The 17,000-nt window shown below is 41.2% G+C and overlaps 1 protein-coding gene across 13 annotated transcripts in view; it reads right to left on the bottom strand.

Moving 5' to 3' along the window:
- Fbxl13 (F-box and leucine rich repeat protein 13) overlaps window positions 1–17,000 on the bottom strand; it is a 214,800-nt gene that overhangs the window by 144,403 nt on the left and 53,397 nt on the right. For 10 of the 13 annotated variants that reach the window (XR_013049550.1, XM_076565962.1, XM_076565963.1 and 7 more), the window contains 2 exons: window positions 16,635–16,744; window positions 14,052–14,210 (listed from right to left, as the gene is read on the bottom strand). Coding sequence is in view for 12 of the 13 variants with exons in the window: in XM_076565962.1 (XP_076422077.1) it covers window positions 14,052–14,210; window positions 16,635–16,744 (269 nt within the window). In the remaining variant the exon portion in view is untranslated. The remainder of the gene's footprint in view (window positions 1–14,051; window positions 14,211–16,634; window positions 16,745–17,000) is intronic. The other 3 variants (XM_076565966.1, XM_042272908.2, XM_076565967.1) reach the window with 1 other exon arrangement.

Raw genomic sequence — 17,000 nt, forward strand, 5'->3', positions numbered from 1 at the left:
AACACAATACCACCATACCACCCAGTCTGCAGCTGCTCAGACCCAAGTGAACACACAGAGGCTTATATTAATTAAAACTGCTCAGCCATTAGCTCAGGGTTTCCACTGACTAGCTCTTACATTTAAACTCAGCCCATTTCTGTTAATCTATATGTTGCCACGTGTTCCATGGCTTTACCTGTGTGCCATTACATGCTGCTCCCTGGACAGCAGGCTGGCGTCTCCTAACTCAGCTTTCCACTTCCCAGACACTGTGACTACTATGACCTAATGAGAATATAGAGGAAAGGGCCATGGTCAACATCTGGGGACAGTCAGACAGCTCAAGTGTGCTGGGATTGGGAGCATGAAATATCATGAAGAAGAGAAGAAATTTCCAGAGAATAGAACTAGACATTTTCATGGCAAAACAAATAAAAAAGGACTTTTCAAGAAAGGAGCATAATCAAAGATGAATAAATAGGCAATGAACATCTAACCATTGTGCACTCAAAGCAACTAAAACTCTGTCTCCAAGCCCAGCAGTACAGATACCAAGAATTACCTCCTGACTCTGGGGCACACAAACTGAGGGAGAGAACAGATCAAAGGAAGACCCCATCTGGAAGAAATCACATCCAAGCTGGGTCTAAGCAGGACCAAGGTTGATGAGGAAGGGGCCGAAGGGGAGTCCTACACAGAGAAGTAATGGTGGGCAAAGCCATACAGCCAGAGACTATATCTTCTCCTTGGATAACTGAGGGGCACAGCCGGACGACAGCCAAGGGTTCCAGTGGGGAAGCAATGAGAATGGATCTCAGAGGCAGTCAGGGGCCAAAACAGACCAGCCTCAGCAAGGAGAGCAGAAGACACTCTTACTGTTTCATTTGTTTCTTTTAGAGAGGTGCGTGTATGGCGACCACAGGACAACTTGCAGGAGGAAGTCCTCTGAGATCTAACTCAGGTAGTCAGACTGAGAGGCAAGTGCCTTCACCCATGGAGCTATCATCTTGTTGGTGCCAGAAGACACTCTTAACCAGGGAAGCGATGGGAACAAATTTGAAGAACTTTGGTGGGCAAATGAAAAAGGTAGATGTTGAAAAACCAATGAAAGAGTCCCAATAATACCAATGAGTAAGAGGCAATGAAGAGGAAAAAAAGAAAGTGAGATTAAAAAGAAAAGAAAATGTAACAAGGAACACAGAGCAGAAGCCAAAGACCATTTTCAAATACTTGCTGAGTCAGGTGAGTAGACAAGGGTGCCACTCTCTACAAACAGGACGAATGAGAGAGAGCACTGGACAGGATACAGGAGAAAGGAAAGGACGCTTTCCATTTCAGAAACAACGAGTGGTGCCACTGGACCACCCAGATAGAGGCTGTTCAACGCAGCCTTTGAGTGAGTCTGTGGGCGGCTGGGAGGTGGTGTCAAGAGGTTTGACAGCAGACAAGCCCGAGAAATGTTTTTTTAAGGAAAAGAGTCAGTTGAACACAATTATAGCACTGAAGGAAAAATTCATAGAAACAAACTGAAGCTGATGGGCCAGGGAAGGTGTGGGAAGTGGTGTTGGCAATTCCACTACAGTACAATCAAAGAATAACCTTCTGAACATAAAGCATGGACTTGGGAGTTAATTGATAAATTGCTTCAGTACAGATCACAAGGCAACTAAAACAGATGGTAAACTGCTAAAGTGAACTAATTTCCATCAGCCATTTAAATGTAACACTGTATAGTGTGGAAAGAAAGTCACGGAGTGAGGCTTCAGGAAGTGAGTCAGGCACTAGGGGCAAGCCATGCCTGTAAGGTCAGTGGAGAAGCTGGTCCTGACTCCTTTCTTCCTGGGCAGGCCATGCTCCACTCACCCCTGAGTGCCTCACTCACCCTTCTGCTCCATCTGGTCTGGGATTCTCTCCACACTTTGCTTCATACCCAAGTCCTTTCCTTGGCATGCCCACTGGCACTGCCCTCCCACTGGTTCCTACAGAAATGCCCTGCCTCCAGACTTCATCCACTTGCCCTCTACATGGCAGGTAAAACTGTCCAGGTGGACTGGCCAAAATCATGAGCTCCAGGTTTGGTATGGGACCTTGTCTCAATAAATAGTGATCAAGGAAGACATCCAATGTCAACTTGAGGCCTACACATGCACACACACACACACAAGCACACACACACATATACACACCAGCACACATATAGGTCCACATACACATGCACACACAAAACACAACACATATGCACTGACACATGGGTGAACAAGCATATACACATACATACACAACATACACACACACAAAAACTTTAATTCTCAGTGGCATGTTTTTGTGTGCTTGTTGATATGGTTGCTACTTGACTCATCTCAAAATATAAATGCACAGGAGCAAAGCTGTTTTCCCTAACCTGCTGTTTTTTCTCAGCATCCAAAAGAAAGCCCTATGTACTGTGTGCATCCTTAGATAGTTACAAGTAAATGATCAAATCTTCATTGCTTGTGACAGTCTCCTGGGTACTAAAAGTAAAGAAGCAATAAGTGAAAAAAAAAATGCCAAGGAGAATACACAGGCTTGCTTTCAGCACCAGGCAGTTGGGCTCTTATGATGAGCAAATGTATGGTGTGACATGGGAGAGAGACAAAATGGTTCCTGTCCTGTGGACAGAGACCTATCTGAAGAGGTGAAAGCAGTGAGGAGCGGGCTGAGGTGGGTGGCTTCATTGCCACCCAGGGCCATGGGCTGCTGCATCGCTCATGTCTGGGTTTATGGCGCTGCTGCTATTGCAGCGAAGGTCTGTGCTGATGTTCGTAGCTCCTGAGAGCACCAAAGGCCAAGAGGAAAAGGATGTCGAGTTGGCCCAGCTCCTCACTGGCTGCAATACTAGGGAGAACTGGTCCTGCCCCTCAGCAGCTGCAGCACTCAGAAGAGCAGGCCTGCACTTCACCTGGGCAGCACAATAGAGCCGACCCTGTTGCAGGGTGCAGCTGAGCCAGCACCAAAGGCGTGAGAGTGGGAGAACGGGCCCCACTTCTGTCCCTCATGTGGAGGTGTGGGCGGGAGAGATGTGCCCTCCTTACCCTCACCCCTCGATGCTATGGCAGATGAGGGACATGACCCCCCTTTATCATTTGCAGCACTCAGGAGAGTAGCCCCTCACCTTGCCTAGGCAACACAGCAGAGCTGGCCCTGATAGTAGAGGAGTGGGAGAGCCGACCCTGAGAGCATGAAAGCAGGAGAACCAGCCAACCCCTTGCTCCTTGCTGCATAGGGTGAGCTAGCCGGGGCAATGCTGGAGAGCTCACCCTGGTGGTGAGGATGGGATAGCTAGCAGGCTGACCAACTACCCAGGCCCAGAACTAGGGTTATGAGTTGGCCCACCCCAACACCCACCCCATCTGTGATCTGCTGGAGTACACGAAGGGACCGGCCCTGCAGACCCAAAGCTGTAGGATCTCCATGACACAGGGCAACAGCAGGATAAACAAGAGGAGTCCCAGTGAGGGCCCAGTATCAACAGTGTAGCAGAAACCAGAGGCCTTGAACCAGACCAATGACTCTGCAATGAACACTGGCAAGTAAAGATATGCAGACAAAAGGATTTGCTGCATGACTCACTGTGTCACACTGCAGCTTCCATGATGAGATTTTTTTCCTTTTTAAGAAATATTTTCAATTCTTATTTTCTTTTCAATTTTAGTTTATTTTATTGGGGGAGGGGTTGGGATCAAGATGCATGATGTAAAAAACATAAAGAAGATCCCTACCCCAGTTGCCAGTCAGCAGGGAAGACTCCTGCAGGCAGGCTCCCCCACCAAAACCCCCCATCGGACCCAGCAATCTACAAGACCCATACCCTACCCCAATACCCATCCCCCTGCAACACCAGTGGCTTCCTGAGACATAGAATCTGCCAGCTCTGACTGGACCAAGAGCCCTGATAAGTCCAAGAGTGGCTCCCTGAGCCATAGAATCAGCTAGCTTAGATTGGACCAACAGCAACTCCCTGAGACACAGAATCTGGCAGCTCCAATTAGACCAAGAGCTAAGATTGGACCCAGAGGGGGCCCCCTCGCTCAGACACAGGTACCTCATGCACCTATTGGAGGAAGAAGATGTGTAGATGCCAGTGCAAAAATGCATACAACAACATAAAGAGCAATATGGCATCACTAGAACCTAGTGGTTCTACAATAGAAAGACCTGAACATCACAATGTAGAAGAAGCAGAAGAAAGCTATCTTAAAAATAACTTCATGAAGATGTTAGAGGTCTTTAAAGAGGAAATGAAAACTTCCCTTAAAGAAATTGATGACAAGACAAAAAAACATGGAAGAAATCAATAAATCCCTTAAAGTAAGCCAAGAAAGCCATGAAAAAGCTATTACACATGTGAAGGAAACAGTTCAAGACCTGAAAAGTGAAATAGAAACAATGAGGAAGACACAAACAGAGGGAATACTAGAAATAGAAAATCTGAGAAAATGAAAACAAACACGGATGCAAACATACCAACATAATACAAGTGATGGAAGAGAGAATGTCTGGTGTATAGGATACAATAGAGGAAAAAGATTTGTCAGTCAAAGAAAATATCAAAGCCAAAAAAATCATAACACAAAATGTCCAGGAAATCATGGACACCATGAAAAGGCCAAACCTAAGAATAATAGGGATAGAAGAAGGAGAAGAATACTAACTCAAAGGCACAGAAAATATATTCAACAAAATCATGGAAGAAAACTTTCCCAACTTAAAGAAGAAAATACCTATGAAGTTACAAGAAGCTTATAGAATACCAAATAGACTAGACCCCCAAGGAAAGTCCCCTTGCCACATAATAATTAAACCACTAAATGTACAGAATAAAGAAAGAATATTAAGAGCATCAAAGGAAAAAGGCCAAATGACTTGTAAAGGCAGACCCATCAGAATAATACCTTACTTCTCAATGGAGACTTTGAAAGCCAAAAGGTCTTGGACAGATGTAATGCAGACACTAAGAGACCATGGATGCCAGCCTAGAATAATATACCCAGCAAAACTTTCAATCACCATAGATGGAGTGAACAAGACATTCCAATACAAAACCAAATTAAACAATACCTATCCACAAATCCAGCTCTACAAAAAGCATTAGAAGGAAAATTCCAACCTAAGGAAGTCAGATACACCCACAAAAACACAGGTAATAGATAACCCCACAGCAGTAAATCCCAAAGAAGGGAAATATACACACACTACCACCAAAAGATAACAGAAATTAACAATCACTAGTCATTAATATCCCTTAACATCAATGGACTCAATTCCTCTATAAAAAGACAGAGGCTAACAGAAGGGATATGAAATCAGGATCCATCCTTCTGCTGCATACAAGGAACACACCTCATCTTCAAAGACAGACACTACCGCAAAGTAAAAGGCTGGGAAAAGTCTTTCCAATCAAATGGACTTAAGCAAGATGGCATAGCTACCCTAATATCTAACAAAATAGACTTCCAACTAAAATCAATCAAAAGAGATCAGGAAGGACATTGCATCCTCATTACAGATCCACCAAGATGAAATTTCAATTCTGGACATTCATGCCCCCAATACAAGGGCACCCACATTTGTAAAAGAAACATTACTAAAGTTTAAATCACACATCAAACCCTACACATTAATAGGGGGAGACTTCAACACCCCACTTTCACCACTGGACAGATCTGCCAGCTCAAAACTTAACAGAGAAATAAGGGACCTAACAGATGTTATGACTCAAATGAGGTTGATAGATATCTACAGAACATTCCACCCTAACAAAAAAGAATATACCTGCTTCTCAGCACTGCACTTTTCTAACATCGAACACACACTCAGTCACAAAGCAAATCTCAACAGCTACAAAAAAAATTTGAAATAACCTTCTGTATTCTATGAGACCACCATGGCTTAAAGTTAGATTTCAACAGCAACAAAAATTACAGAAAGCCTACAATCTCATGGAAACTGAATAACACTCAACTCAATCACAAATGAGTCAAGGAAGAAATAAAGAAATTAAAGACTTCCTAGAATTCAATGAAAATGAATGTACTACATATCCAAACTTATGGGACACTATGAAAGGAGCACTAAAATGAAAATTTATAGCACTAAATGCCCACATAAAGAAGTTGGAGAAATCTCACACTAGTGACTTAACAGCACACCTGAAAGCTCTAGAACAAAAAGAAGCAAAGTCACCCAGGAGGAATAGATGACAGGAAATAATCAAATTGAGGGCTGAAATCAATAAAATAGAAACAAAGAGAACAATACAAAGAATCAATGAAACAAAGACTTGGTTCTTTGAGAAAATCAACAAGATAGACAAGCCCTTATCTAAACTAATCAAAAAGCAGAGAGAGAGCATCCAAATTAACAAAATCAGAAACGAAAGGGAGACATAACAACAGACAATGAGGAAATTCAAAGAATCATCAGGTCATACTTCAAAAACCTATACTCCACAAAACTGGAAAATTTAAAAGAAATGGGACATGTGCAGCCTTGAGGCAGGGGAAGGGGCTTGGACCTGCCTCTACTGGCTGGGAGGCCTTGCCTTCTTGTGGGGAGGAGTGGGGGGTGGGTTGGGAGGGAAAAGATAGGGAGACAGGAGGAGGGAAGAGGGGGATCTTTGATTGATGTGTAAAATGAATGGGAAAATTTTCTTAATTAGAAAAAAGAAAAACACAAAGAATAAATAAAAAGAAAGTTAAAAGAATTTTTTGTAAATGTGACACTGGAATCCAAAGAACATATGATTTGACAGGAGAAACAGACAAAAAACGAGGATATTTAAAAGAATTAGAAACTGTTCATAATGATAACTGTTAGGTCTCAAACCTTGAACAAAGGCCAAGTAAGGTGCTTATTAACATATCAAAGCTGACACTGGCCCCCAGGTTCTCCCAATACCCCTCAGGCCCTACCTGTTAAGGGGTCTTTCTTGATTGGCATACCACACCTCCCTTAACTTCTCCAGCTCAGGGGCTGGGCGGCCCTTGCCCATGTGTTCTTCCCTGTATAACCCAGTCAGTTTGGCTACATGGTCCTTTTGGCCCTTCTGCCTCTCGCCCTCTCAGCCAGTCTTTTGTTCGTTGGCTCCTCTCTTGCTTTCCCACCCCCATCTCCTCACATGGACCAGCTCAGTCTGACCACATCCACTCTGGACTCTTCCAGATATCTGCCTCTGGCTGAGCTCTCCCTCACAATAAACCTTCACCTCAACCCCTTAGAAGCAGTCCTGTCCTCCTTTTATTTCCTTTTTTTCATTCAGTAACTATTTCCAAGAATACCAGGCCTCCACAACACAGATGATTTCAGTCATCATAGTCAGGAGAAACCTCTTGGATGGAGCCATGGAAGCTGACACATGGAAAGAACCCCAGCTAAGCTATCAGTGTGGCGCAGCAGCACTCGGGGCAAGAGTGAGCACACACATGAAGCCCCCTCCATGCTTTTTTCTGAATGTCCTCCCAGTATTTTCCTCTTGTGTGTTTCATGTTTCCATCTCGGGTTTATAGGCACATATAGACACCATGCAGCCCACTCTCATTTTACAGTGGAAAATACAAGTGTATACTCTTTTTGCTAGGAATTCTCAATCTTCAGACTGAGGAGTCGGTGAGCTAAGAGAACCAGCAGAGCTGTGTTTGGAATCCAGTCTTCCTGACTTTCTACCTGATGGCTTCAACTCAGCAGTTAGTTTGCTGTATGCCAGGCATTGTTCCAACCCTTCCTAAATGCTGACTGGTCTTACGAGAACAAATGCAGAGGGTATCCTTCTGCACTTCCACCACTATGAGACACCCTAGAAATAAGAAGATAAGCAGCCCAGGATCACACGGCCAACTACACAGTCAGCCACCCAACTACAGAACACATCCTTCCAATTTCCACCCAGCTGCCTCCCGCTGTGGTGCAGTTTTTCATCTCTCAGATGATACATCACTTTTGAAAGCATGGTTCCTGATGAAATTAATGGAGCTGTAAAACTCTTGAACACTTTGGATTAAAATCAAGTGTAAAGTTGCTAGCATCACTGAAGCAATGAAAACAGTCTGGGGTAGGCAACTCTTACCATTCCTAAAAGCAATTCTGAAATGCTTTGTATCTCCAGCTCTTTCATCCACACCACAAATCAAGCCAACAAACACATAGTTCCTTGATAGAGCAGTGCAGTTTGGAAACTCTAGTCTGAAGTTCATTCGATACAGAGCCACGGAACTTTCAATCACTTTCTGCTTGGTTAGTTAAGGTCAGACTGACCCATGGGGTTATCAAAACATGGATTTGAGAAGTCATTGAGCATACGCTTTGATTTTACAATTCCAAGTAATTTAACTCAACAAGCCTGAACTATCTGGTTCTTCCCCAGACTGGCCATGCTTTAATAGCTATCCAGGTTTTAGGGGATTTTTTCCCTAGTGAGATGAGTCAGCCATGCTGTAACAATCTGAAGGTGTTTTTTTTAACTGTTTTTGCAAGTCCATGTGCTTTGCATCTTTTACAAACAAAAAGTCACAGCTACTTAAAGTCATAAGGCAAGATTTATATTGTTAGCTAATCAAACAACTGCATTACTTAGAAACATTTTTCAAACTCCAAATTCATCAACATAAGGCTTTTTTCTGTGTTGTGTGTATTTTCATGGAAAGCTGTCTTTGCCAACACAGTTAATATTCTGATACCACTCTTTGGTTCCACCCTATGCCCTGACTTAAAAGCCTATTCTTAAGGGAAAACTCCACCCATTTCTCTCTTCTCTCCTGCTTTCCTCTCACAAGGCATGCACCTTGTGAACCCTTGCCCTTCTTCTCTCGATCTCTCTCTTTCCCTCTTTCTCTTCCTCCTCCTCTCTCCCCTACCAAATAAAACTCTTCACTGAGTGCTGTCTGCATGGCATCTCTGTTGCTTACCCACCATGGAGCACCTAGGCTCTATCCACCTGCACATGTAATATCATAACAAACCCTCCCACCAGCTTTGAGTTTGCCTAGCAGTTTGACTGATAGTATATGAGCACTACCATCTGTTAAGGAGGTAGCATTCCTTAACGAGCAAAAATAATACTGAAGAAATGATCGCAAAAACAGTAACCTGACTTGTTTTGAGTTGGTAGAACCAGACCTAAAAACTGCATATTTTCAACAGTACACACAATTCTGAAGAAAAGGTGAATGATCTGCTTGCCAACCAAACTGCACCATTTTGTGTTTTGTTCCTAGGACCCATCCTGAGGTCCTCCTTCTCCTACCCCATCACCAGCACCCCAATGGGCCTTGCCCACAAATGCAGGGTAAGTCCACTGCCCTGTTGCAAGCCACAACAGTTGGAGGAGAGGGTAAGTGACCCGCCTGGCAGCTGGATTGTCCCCACTGCCTAGAACCAATTTCCCCAAGACCCATTGCACTGCCCAACCTCCCCCACCTGATGATCCTCCCTGAGGCCAGCTCTTCCCCCCAACTCTGGCAGACTTCAGTGACTCAGGTAGAGGCCATACCAGTCTGAAAAACAGCACCACTTCTGGGCCATTGCTGGGCCCAGATTTCCAACTCTGTTGGAATCCTACTGCTGGGGTGCACAATCTGAGGAGGGACTTCAGGAGGGACCACACCAGGGATAGATCACACTCAGGTATAGACCACACCAATTGAAATAATAGGTGCAGACCACAGCAGCCAGAAAAACACCCCGTGCCAGTTACCGAAAGAGAGACCCCTTCCCCTGCTGTACAACAGGCCAAGCTAAGCACCAGAAGGCCAACTCCCGACTTAAACAGAGACTCCTTACTAGAGCAGAGGTCACACTAGCCACCAGAAATCCGGACCACAAAGACTAGAAGACCAAAAAAGAAACAGAAATCAAGGAATAAAACACCCATTAAACAAAGACAAACTAAAAAATCAGGACCTAGACCTATGATCAACCCCAAACCAGATGTCTAAACACAGTGTAAGAACACGCTCAACAACAACCAGGGCAATATGGCACCACCAGATCCCAGTTATCCTGTTGCAAGACCTGACTATTCCATCGCAGTTGAAGAACAAGAAAACAACTTTATAAAGGTGATAGAAGTCCTTAAAGAGGAAATGAAAGAAATCCCTTACAGACTGAGGAAAAGAAAAAAAAATGGATGAAATCAATAAATCCCTAAAAGAAAGCCAAGAAAAAATGAACAAACAGATGACGGAAACAGTTCAAGATCTGAAAATGAAAATAGAAGCAATATAGAAAACACAAATGGAGGGAATCCTGGAAATGGAAAATTGGGGTAAGCAAACAGGAACAAACAGATGCAAATATCACCAACAGAATACAAGAGATGAAAAAGAGAATCTTAGGTGTTGAAGACATGATAGAGGAAATAATAGATTCATAGGTCAAAGAAAATGTTAAATCTAAAAAAAAAAAAAATTTAACACAAAACATCCAGGGAATCTAGGACACTATGGAAAGACCAAACGTAAGAATAATAGGAATAGAAGGAGGAGGAGCATCCCAGCTCAAAAACCCAGACAATATATTTAACAAAACCATAGAAGAAAATATTTCTAACCTAAAGAAGGACATGCCTATAAAGGTACAAGAAGCCTACAGAACACCAAATAGACTGGAGCAGAAAAGAAAGTCCCCTTGCCTAATAATAATCAAAACACTAAACATACAGAGCAAAGAAAGAATATTAAAAGCAACAAGGGGGGAAAGGCTAAGTAACATAAAGGCAGACCTATTAGAATCATACCTGACTTCTCAACAGAGACCCCAAAATCCAGAAGGGCATGGACTGATGTCTTGCAGACTCTAAGAGACCATGGATATCAGTCCAGACTACTATACCTAGCAAAACTGTCAATCACCATAGATGATAATCACTGTAGATAAAATAAGATAGTTTATGACAAAATCAAATTTGAACAACATCTATCCACAAATCCATCCCTACAGAAGGTAATAGAAGGAAAACTTCAACCCCAGGTAGTTAACTACACCCACAAAAACACAGGCAATAGATAATCTTATACCAGCAAAACCCAAAGAAGGGAAAGATATACACAAACACACTCACACTACCACCACTACCACCAACAAAAATAACAGGAATGAACAATCAATGGTCATTAATATCCCTCAATATCAATGGATTCAACTCACCAATAAAAGCCAGAAGTTAACAGAATGGATACAAAATAAAATAAAATAAAATAAAATAAAAGGATCCATCCATCTGCTGCATACAAGAAACACACCTCAACATCAAAGACAGACATTACCTCAGAGTAAAGGATTGGAAAAAGATTTTCCAATCAAATGGACCCAAGAAGCAAGCTGATGTAGCTATCATAATAACTAACAAAATAGAATTCCAACCAAAATTAATTAAAAGAGATAGAGAAGGGCATTTCATATTTGTCAAAGGAAAAATCTACCAAGATGATGTCTCATCTATGCCCCACATGTAAGGGTACTCACAATTGTAAATGAAACATTACTAAAGCTTAAGTTACACATAGAACCTCACACATTAATAGTGGAAGACTTTAACACCCCACTCTCACCAATGGAGAGGTTATCTAGACAGAAGATAAACAGAGAAATAATGAAACTAACATGTTATGACACAAATGAACCTAACATATCTACAGGACATTCCACCCAAACACAAAAGAACATACCTTCTTCTCAGTACCACATGGAACCTTCCCCAAAATTGACCATATACTTGGCCACAAAGCAAGTCTCAACAGATACAAAAAAAATTTGAAATAACCCCCTGTATCTTATCAGATCATTGTGGATTAAAGCTGGATTTCAACAACAGAAAGCCTAAAAACTCATGGAAATTGAACTCTTCTAAGTTACCACTGGGTCAAGGAAGAAATTAAAGACTTCCTAGAATTCAATGAAAATGAATGTTCAACAAACTCAAACTTATGGGACACAATGAAAGTGGTGCTAAGTAGAAAGTTCACAGCACTAATGCCTTCATGAAGAATTTGGAGAGATAATATACTAGCAGTTTAAGAGCACACCTGAAAGCTCTTGAACAAAAAGAAGTAGATACACCCAAGAGGAGTAGACAGCAAGAAATAATCAAACTGAGGGCTGAACTCAATAAAATAGAAACAAAGAGAACAATACAAAGAATCAATGAAACAAAGAGTTGCTTCTTCCAGAAAATAAACAAGACAGACCATTCCTTATTCAAATTAACTAAAAGGCAAAGAGAGAATATTAATAAAAAGAAACAAAAAAGGGGACATAACAACAGACTCCGAAAAATCCAGAGTATCATTAGGTCACACTTAAAACCCTGTACTCCACAAAATTGGAAAATCTAAATGAAATGGACAATTTTCTGGATAGATACCACATACCAAAGTTAAATCAAGAACAGATAGACAAGTTAAATAGACCTATAACCCCTAAGAAAATAGAAGCAGCCATTAAAAGTCTCCCAACCAAAAAAAGCCCAGGGCCAGATGGTTTTAATACATAATTCTACCAGATTTTCAAAGAAGAGCTAATACCAATAGTCCTCAAATTATTCTACACAATAGAAACAGAAGGAACATTGCCAAATTCTTTCTATGAAGCCACAGTCACTGATGCACAAAGACTTAACAAAAAAAAGAGAGAATTACAGACCAATCTCCCTTATGAACATTGATGCAAAAATACTCAATAAAATACTGGCTGACTGAATGCAAGAACACATCAGAAAAGCATCCACCATGATCAAGAGGGATTCATCCCAGGGATGCAGGGATGGTTCAACATAAAAAAATCTGTCAATGTAATCCACCACACAAACAAACTGAAAGAAAAAAAAACATGACCATCTCATTAGATGCTGAAAAAGTCTTTGACAAAAATCTAACACCCCTTCATGATAAAGGTCTTGGAGAGACAAGGGATACAAGGGACATACCTAAACATAATAAGAGCAATATACAGCAAATCGGTAGAGGGATCTATTGTGGAGTCCAGGGCAATTAGAGGCCAAGGAGAGCACAGCCACCTAAACTAAACCCTTTGCTACAGAGAGAATGAAAAGAAAATAGCACAAGACAGTCATGTCTGTGTATTCTAATGAAAAAAACATAGCATTCATTAACTCATGAGGAAATTTAAAACAAGCCAAATTTGAGAGATGCTCTATAATAAAACATGCCTAATTTTCCTTTCAAAGGACCCAAAATTAAAGACTGTGGAATTGTTCTGGATTAAAGGAAATCAAGGAGACATAGACCAACTACAACATGCAATCTGGACTGGTCTCTTAGGCTAGAACGTTATTGGAAAACCAAGAGTCTGATGATCTTGATGGCTAACTGTAAGAGAATGCCCTGGCTACAGTTCTTCAGGAAAAACAACTCTTTGTACCTGAAACTTCTCTGTAAGTCCTAGGTTATCACAAATGAAATATGCTGGAGAGTGATAATGTTTAAAGCAAATGTAATTTTAAAATTGTAGAGCTATGAATACATAGAACCAGACCTACTTCAACAGTGACTAAAACCATAAACGGGAAAACAAAAGCATGCAGTCATAGGTTCTTACAGTATATGCAAAGGAGCATGAAATTATTTGAAGGTCTTAAAATGTGTAACATAAGCCCTGATAAACAAGGAAGTATTAGCAAAGACAGAAAAAAGTCACGGGGAAAAAAAAGCTATATATGTGTCAACAGTATGGAATCACTCAGACAAACCACTGAGAGTGGTGTACTGATGTGGCATAAAGAGAAGTTACTAGGTGAGAGTGATATCTATTTATTAACTAAAGCTTTAAATTTCTTGACATCAAAATACCCTAGAGGCAAAAGAGATAATGTTAAGTGTGGTGGAGGGAAATACTCAAATATATTCTAGATAAAGGGTTAATGTTGCCAAAATATATAAAGAACAAGTGTGAATTACAATAAAAAGAGAGGACATGAGCAGGTAATTTATAAAGGAGGAAATCACAGGCAAAACATACTTACCCTAACTCCAGGCCACACGCAAATCGCAAGGCCTACCATATTTAACAGCCCTACCCACCTGCATTATCGCTTGCTCCGGTAGTGCTGAGACGTCAAATTCCACAGGCGCAGCCGCGGCAGCAGTGTCAGAGGAACTTCGCTCAGGGCTGAGGAGCTTTTCCTCAGGTACTTTGGATTTCAGCTTCCATTTTCTCAACTGAAGTTCGTGCTTTAAAATCTGTAATAAAGATAACTTATAAATTCCATGGAATTGTCCTAAGGGTCAAATGCAATGATCCACAGGAAACACATATAGGCCTAATACAGCACCAGCTACACATTGTTGATTATAATTATGACCTAAATGATGATTTTCCAAGGGAACACAACATTCTCTGGACTACCTCAGCTTTTACAGACCTTTTCCATTAGCTGTCATAAATATTGGCAGAGGCCACCCCCTGAAAGACCTGGTGTCATTTCCTCTTTTAGAGATAAGAGAATTGTGGGCCATAAAGTGGAGTTTCCAGCAATGGAATCCACTAGTGTTTAAGGACACAGAAGAAAAGTGTTAACAAGGAGGTGATTAAAAGAGAGGAGTCAAGGAAAAGTTTCAGAAACCTGTCTGACTTATCACCACAGCAAGTCCCACTTGAATGTGACACATTTCCTGAAAATTGTAATGAGAAAGCACTTCCATGGACCAATGAGGATTTTGTACACACAATTATAGTATGAGGTATTTACCATACAACCTCAGGAAGGGTACATATTGGAAAGCCAGCATGCACAGGTATCACCAGCACATACCTATTATCTTCACTCACTGATTGCAGAATGACTGTTGGCCAAGAAATTGTACTGCTCATGGGGAATGAATTCCTAAGCACTCATCTAACTACAATTTATAAAGGATAGTAGAATATTGCTAATCCACACTCTATATACTAATCAGGGTAGGCCGAACATCAGGCCCAACAGGACGCCAACTTTTCTTGGGTTGGTTGGAGTTGACTATCTCACTGTTAGACCATCAGTCATCAGCAAAGGGCAGTGGTCACAACACTAGCTTAGTGCACAAAGCGGTTGCAAGTGTGGCGTGAACAGAGATGCCCAGTGGTGCCCAAGCAAAGATATCTAACTTGTAATTATGAAATGGTTTCCACAATAGGGAAAAGAATAGAGGGCAGCATGCAACAAAGCCAATTCAATGTCTGTACGTTGTACACATCTAGAAAGCAGGAACTATGCTTTGTGCACGGCAGACTCTAGTGTTTACCAAGCTTCGCACACGCTCTGCCTGCACACGAGGGACCGACCTCCAACAGCTTAACAGACTGCGAGTGAGTGGGACTGTTGACCCCGCCCTTGGAGGGCAAGGGTTTAATTTCAACTTCTTTTTTTCTTTCCTACTTGTCTCAACTTTGTATTTTAAAGACCACTCACAAAGTATTGCTTACTAAGTAATGTAACTACAAAAATCTCAAGCATAGCTCTGCTGTGGGATGTTCTGTATGTCCTGTGGGAGCCCATTCTTGGGTTCCTCGTGGCTTTACCCAGCAGGTCCGCATAGAGAATGATTAGGACCACGGGTCTGAGTGCAGGTGTCTGAGATGGTCTGCACTTGGCTGTGCTGGGGGATGGTCTGTATGTCAAGTTGCTCTGATTGGTCAATAAATAAAACAATGATTGGCCCGTGGCTAGGCAGGAAGTATAGGCGGGACTAACAGAGAGGAGAAATAAAAGAACAGGAAGGCAGAAGGAGTCACTGCCAGCTGCCACCCTGACAAGCAGCATGTAAAGATGCCAGTAAGCCACGAGCCATGTGGCAAGATATAGATTTATAGAAATGGATTAATTTAAGATATTAGAACAGTCAGCAAGAAGCCCACCACGGTCATACAGTTTGTAAGTAATATAAGTCTCTGTGTTTACTTGGTTGGGTCTGAGCGGCTGTGGGACTGGTGGGTGACAAAGATTTGTCCTGACTGTGGGCAAGGCAGGAAAACTCTAGCTACATAGCTCTGTATCTGATTCAAGTACTCTAACATTCTAAAACAATTGATGCAGTAAAATAGTGAAATAATGTAAGCAAAAGAAGGTAGTTTTAAGTTTGCAGGTGGTTCCTCAGGTCCTCCCTTTTAATTGCTTAAATTATGGGTGAATGTCTTAGTTATAAATAATCCTTCAATATTAGTAATTAGTAATTACTAATTTAATCAGTAATTTAAAAACATTAGTAATTTAAAGAAAACATTTACTATTGAAACTGTGACATTAAATATTAGAAAAGAAAAGCAATTTAATCTCATTTAGAAAAGGAACAGGCCAGGTGGTGGTGGCTCATGCCTTTAATCCCAGCACTAGGGAGGCAGAGTCAGGTGGATCTCTGTGAGTTTAAGGCCAGCCTGGTCTACACAGCGAGATCCAGGACCAGCACCAAAACTACACAGAGAAATCTTGTCTTGTTAAAAAAAAGAAGAAAAGGAACAAATTTACTGAGTCCTTATCATTCTTTATTTTATCCATATCAGAGACTCTTGTAGTTTAGACATCTAACATCTCAATTGATTAAACAGAACTTTTAGTGTCTTCATCAATATCTTTAAGCAAAATATTAAAATATTTCCTTCTTTTAAACAAATAGTGTCTAATATCATACCAACTCATCTTCTCTCGTCTTACTCTTGTGTCTGGCTTTCTCCTTCCATTTTGCTAGGATAATTTTTTGCCTTTGGACACAGAACATCTGTCGCAACCGTAACAGTGAAACTGCAGGAAATGTACTAGGTTATTGCATGTAGTGAAAGCTGCTTCTAAAAATACTATAAACTAATATATCTGACAGTTTCTGCTTCATTTTAATCACACTAAAATTAGTTACCGCTGATAGCATTAGATAATGCTCTAGAGACTTTTTTAAACCTTTGCCCTTAGAGATTTTATATATACATATATATATATATATATATATATATATATATATATATATATATATATTTCTTTTCTGAAAAACAAATTTATCTTT

Source organism: Peromyscus maniculatus, chromosome 3 (genome assembly GCF_049852395.1).
Source record: "Peromyscus maniculatus bairdii isolate BWxNUB_F1_BW_parent chromosome 3, HU_Pman_BW_mat_3.1, whole genome shotgun sequence".
Lineage (NCBI taxonomy): Eukaryota > Metazoa > Chordata > Mammalia > Rodentia > Cricetidae > Peromyscus > Peromyscus maniculatus.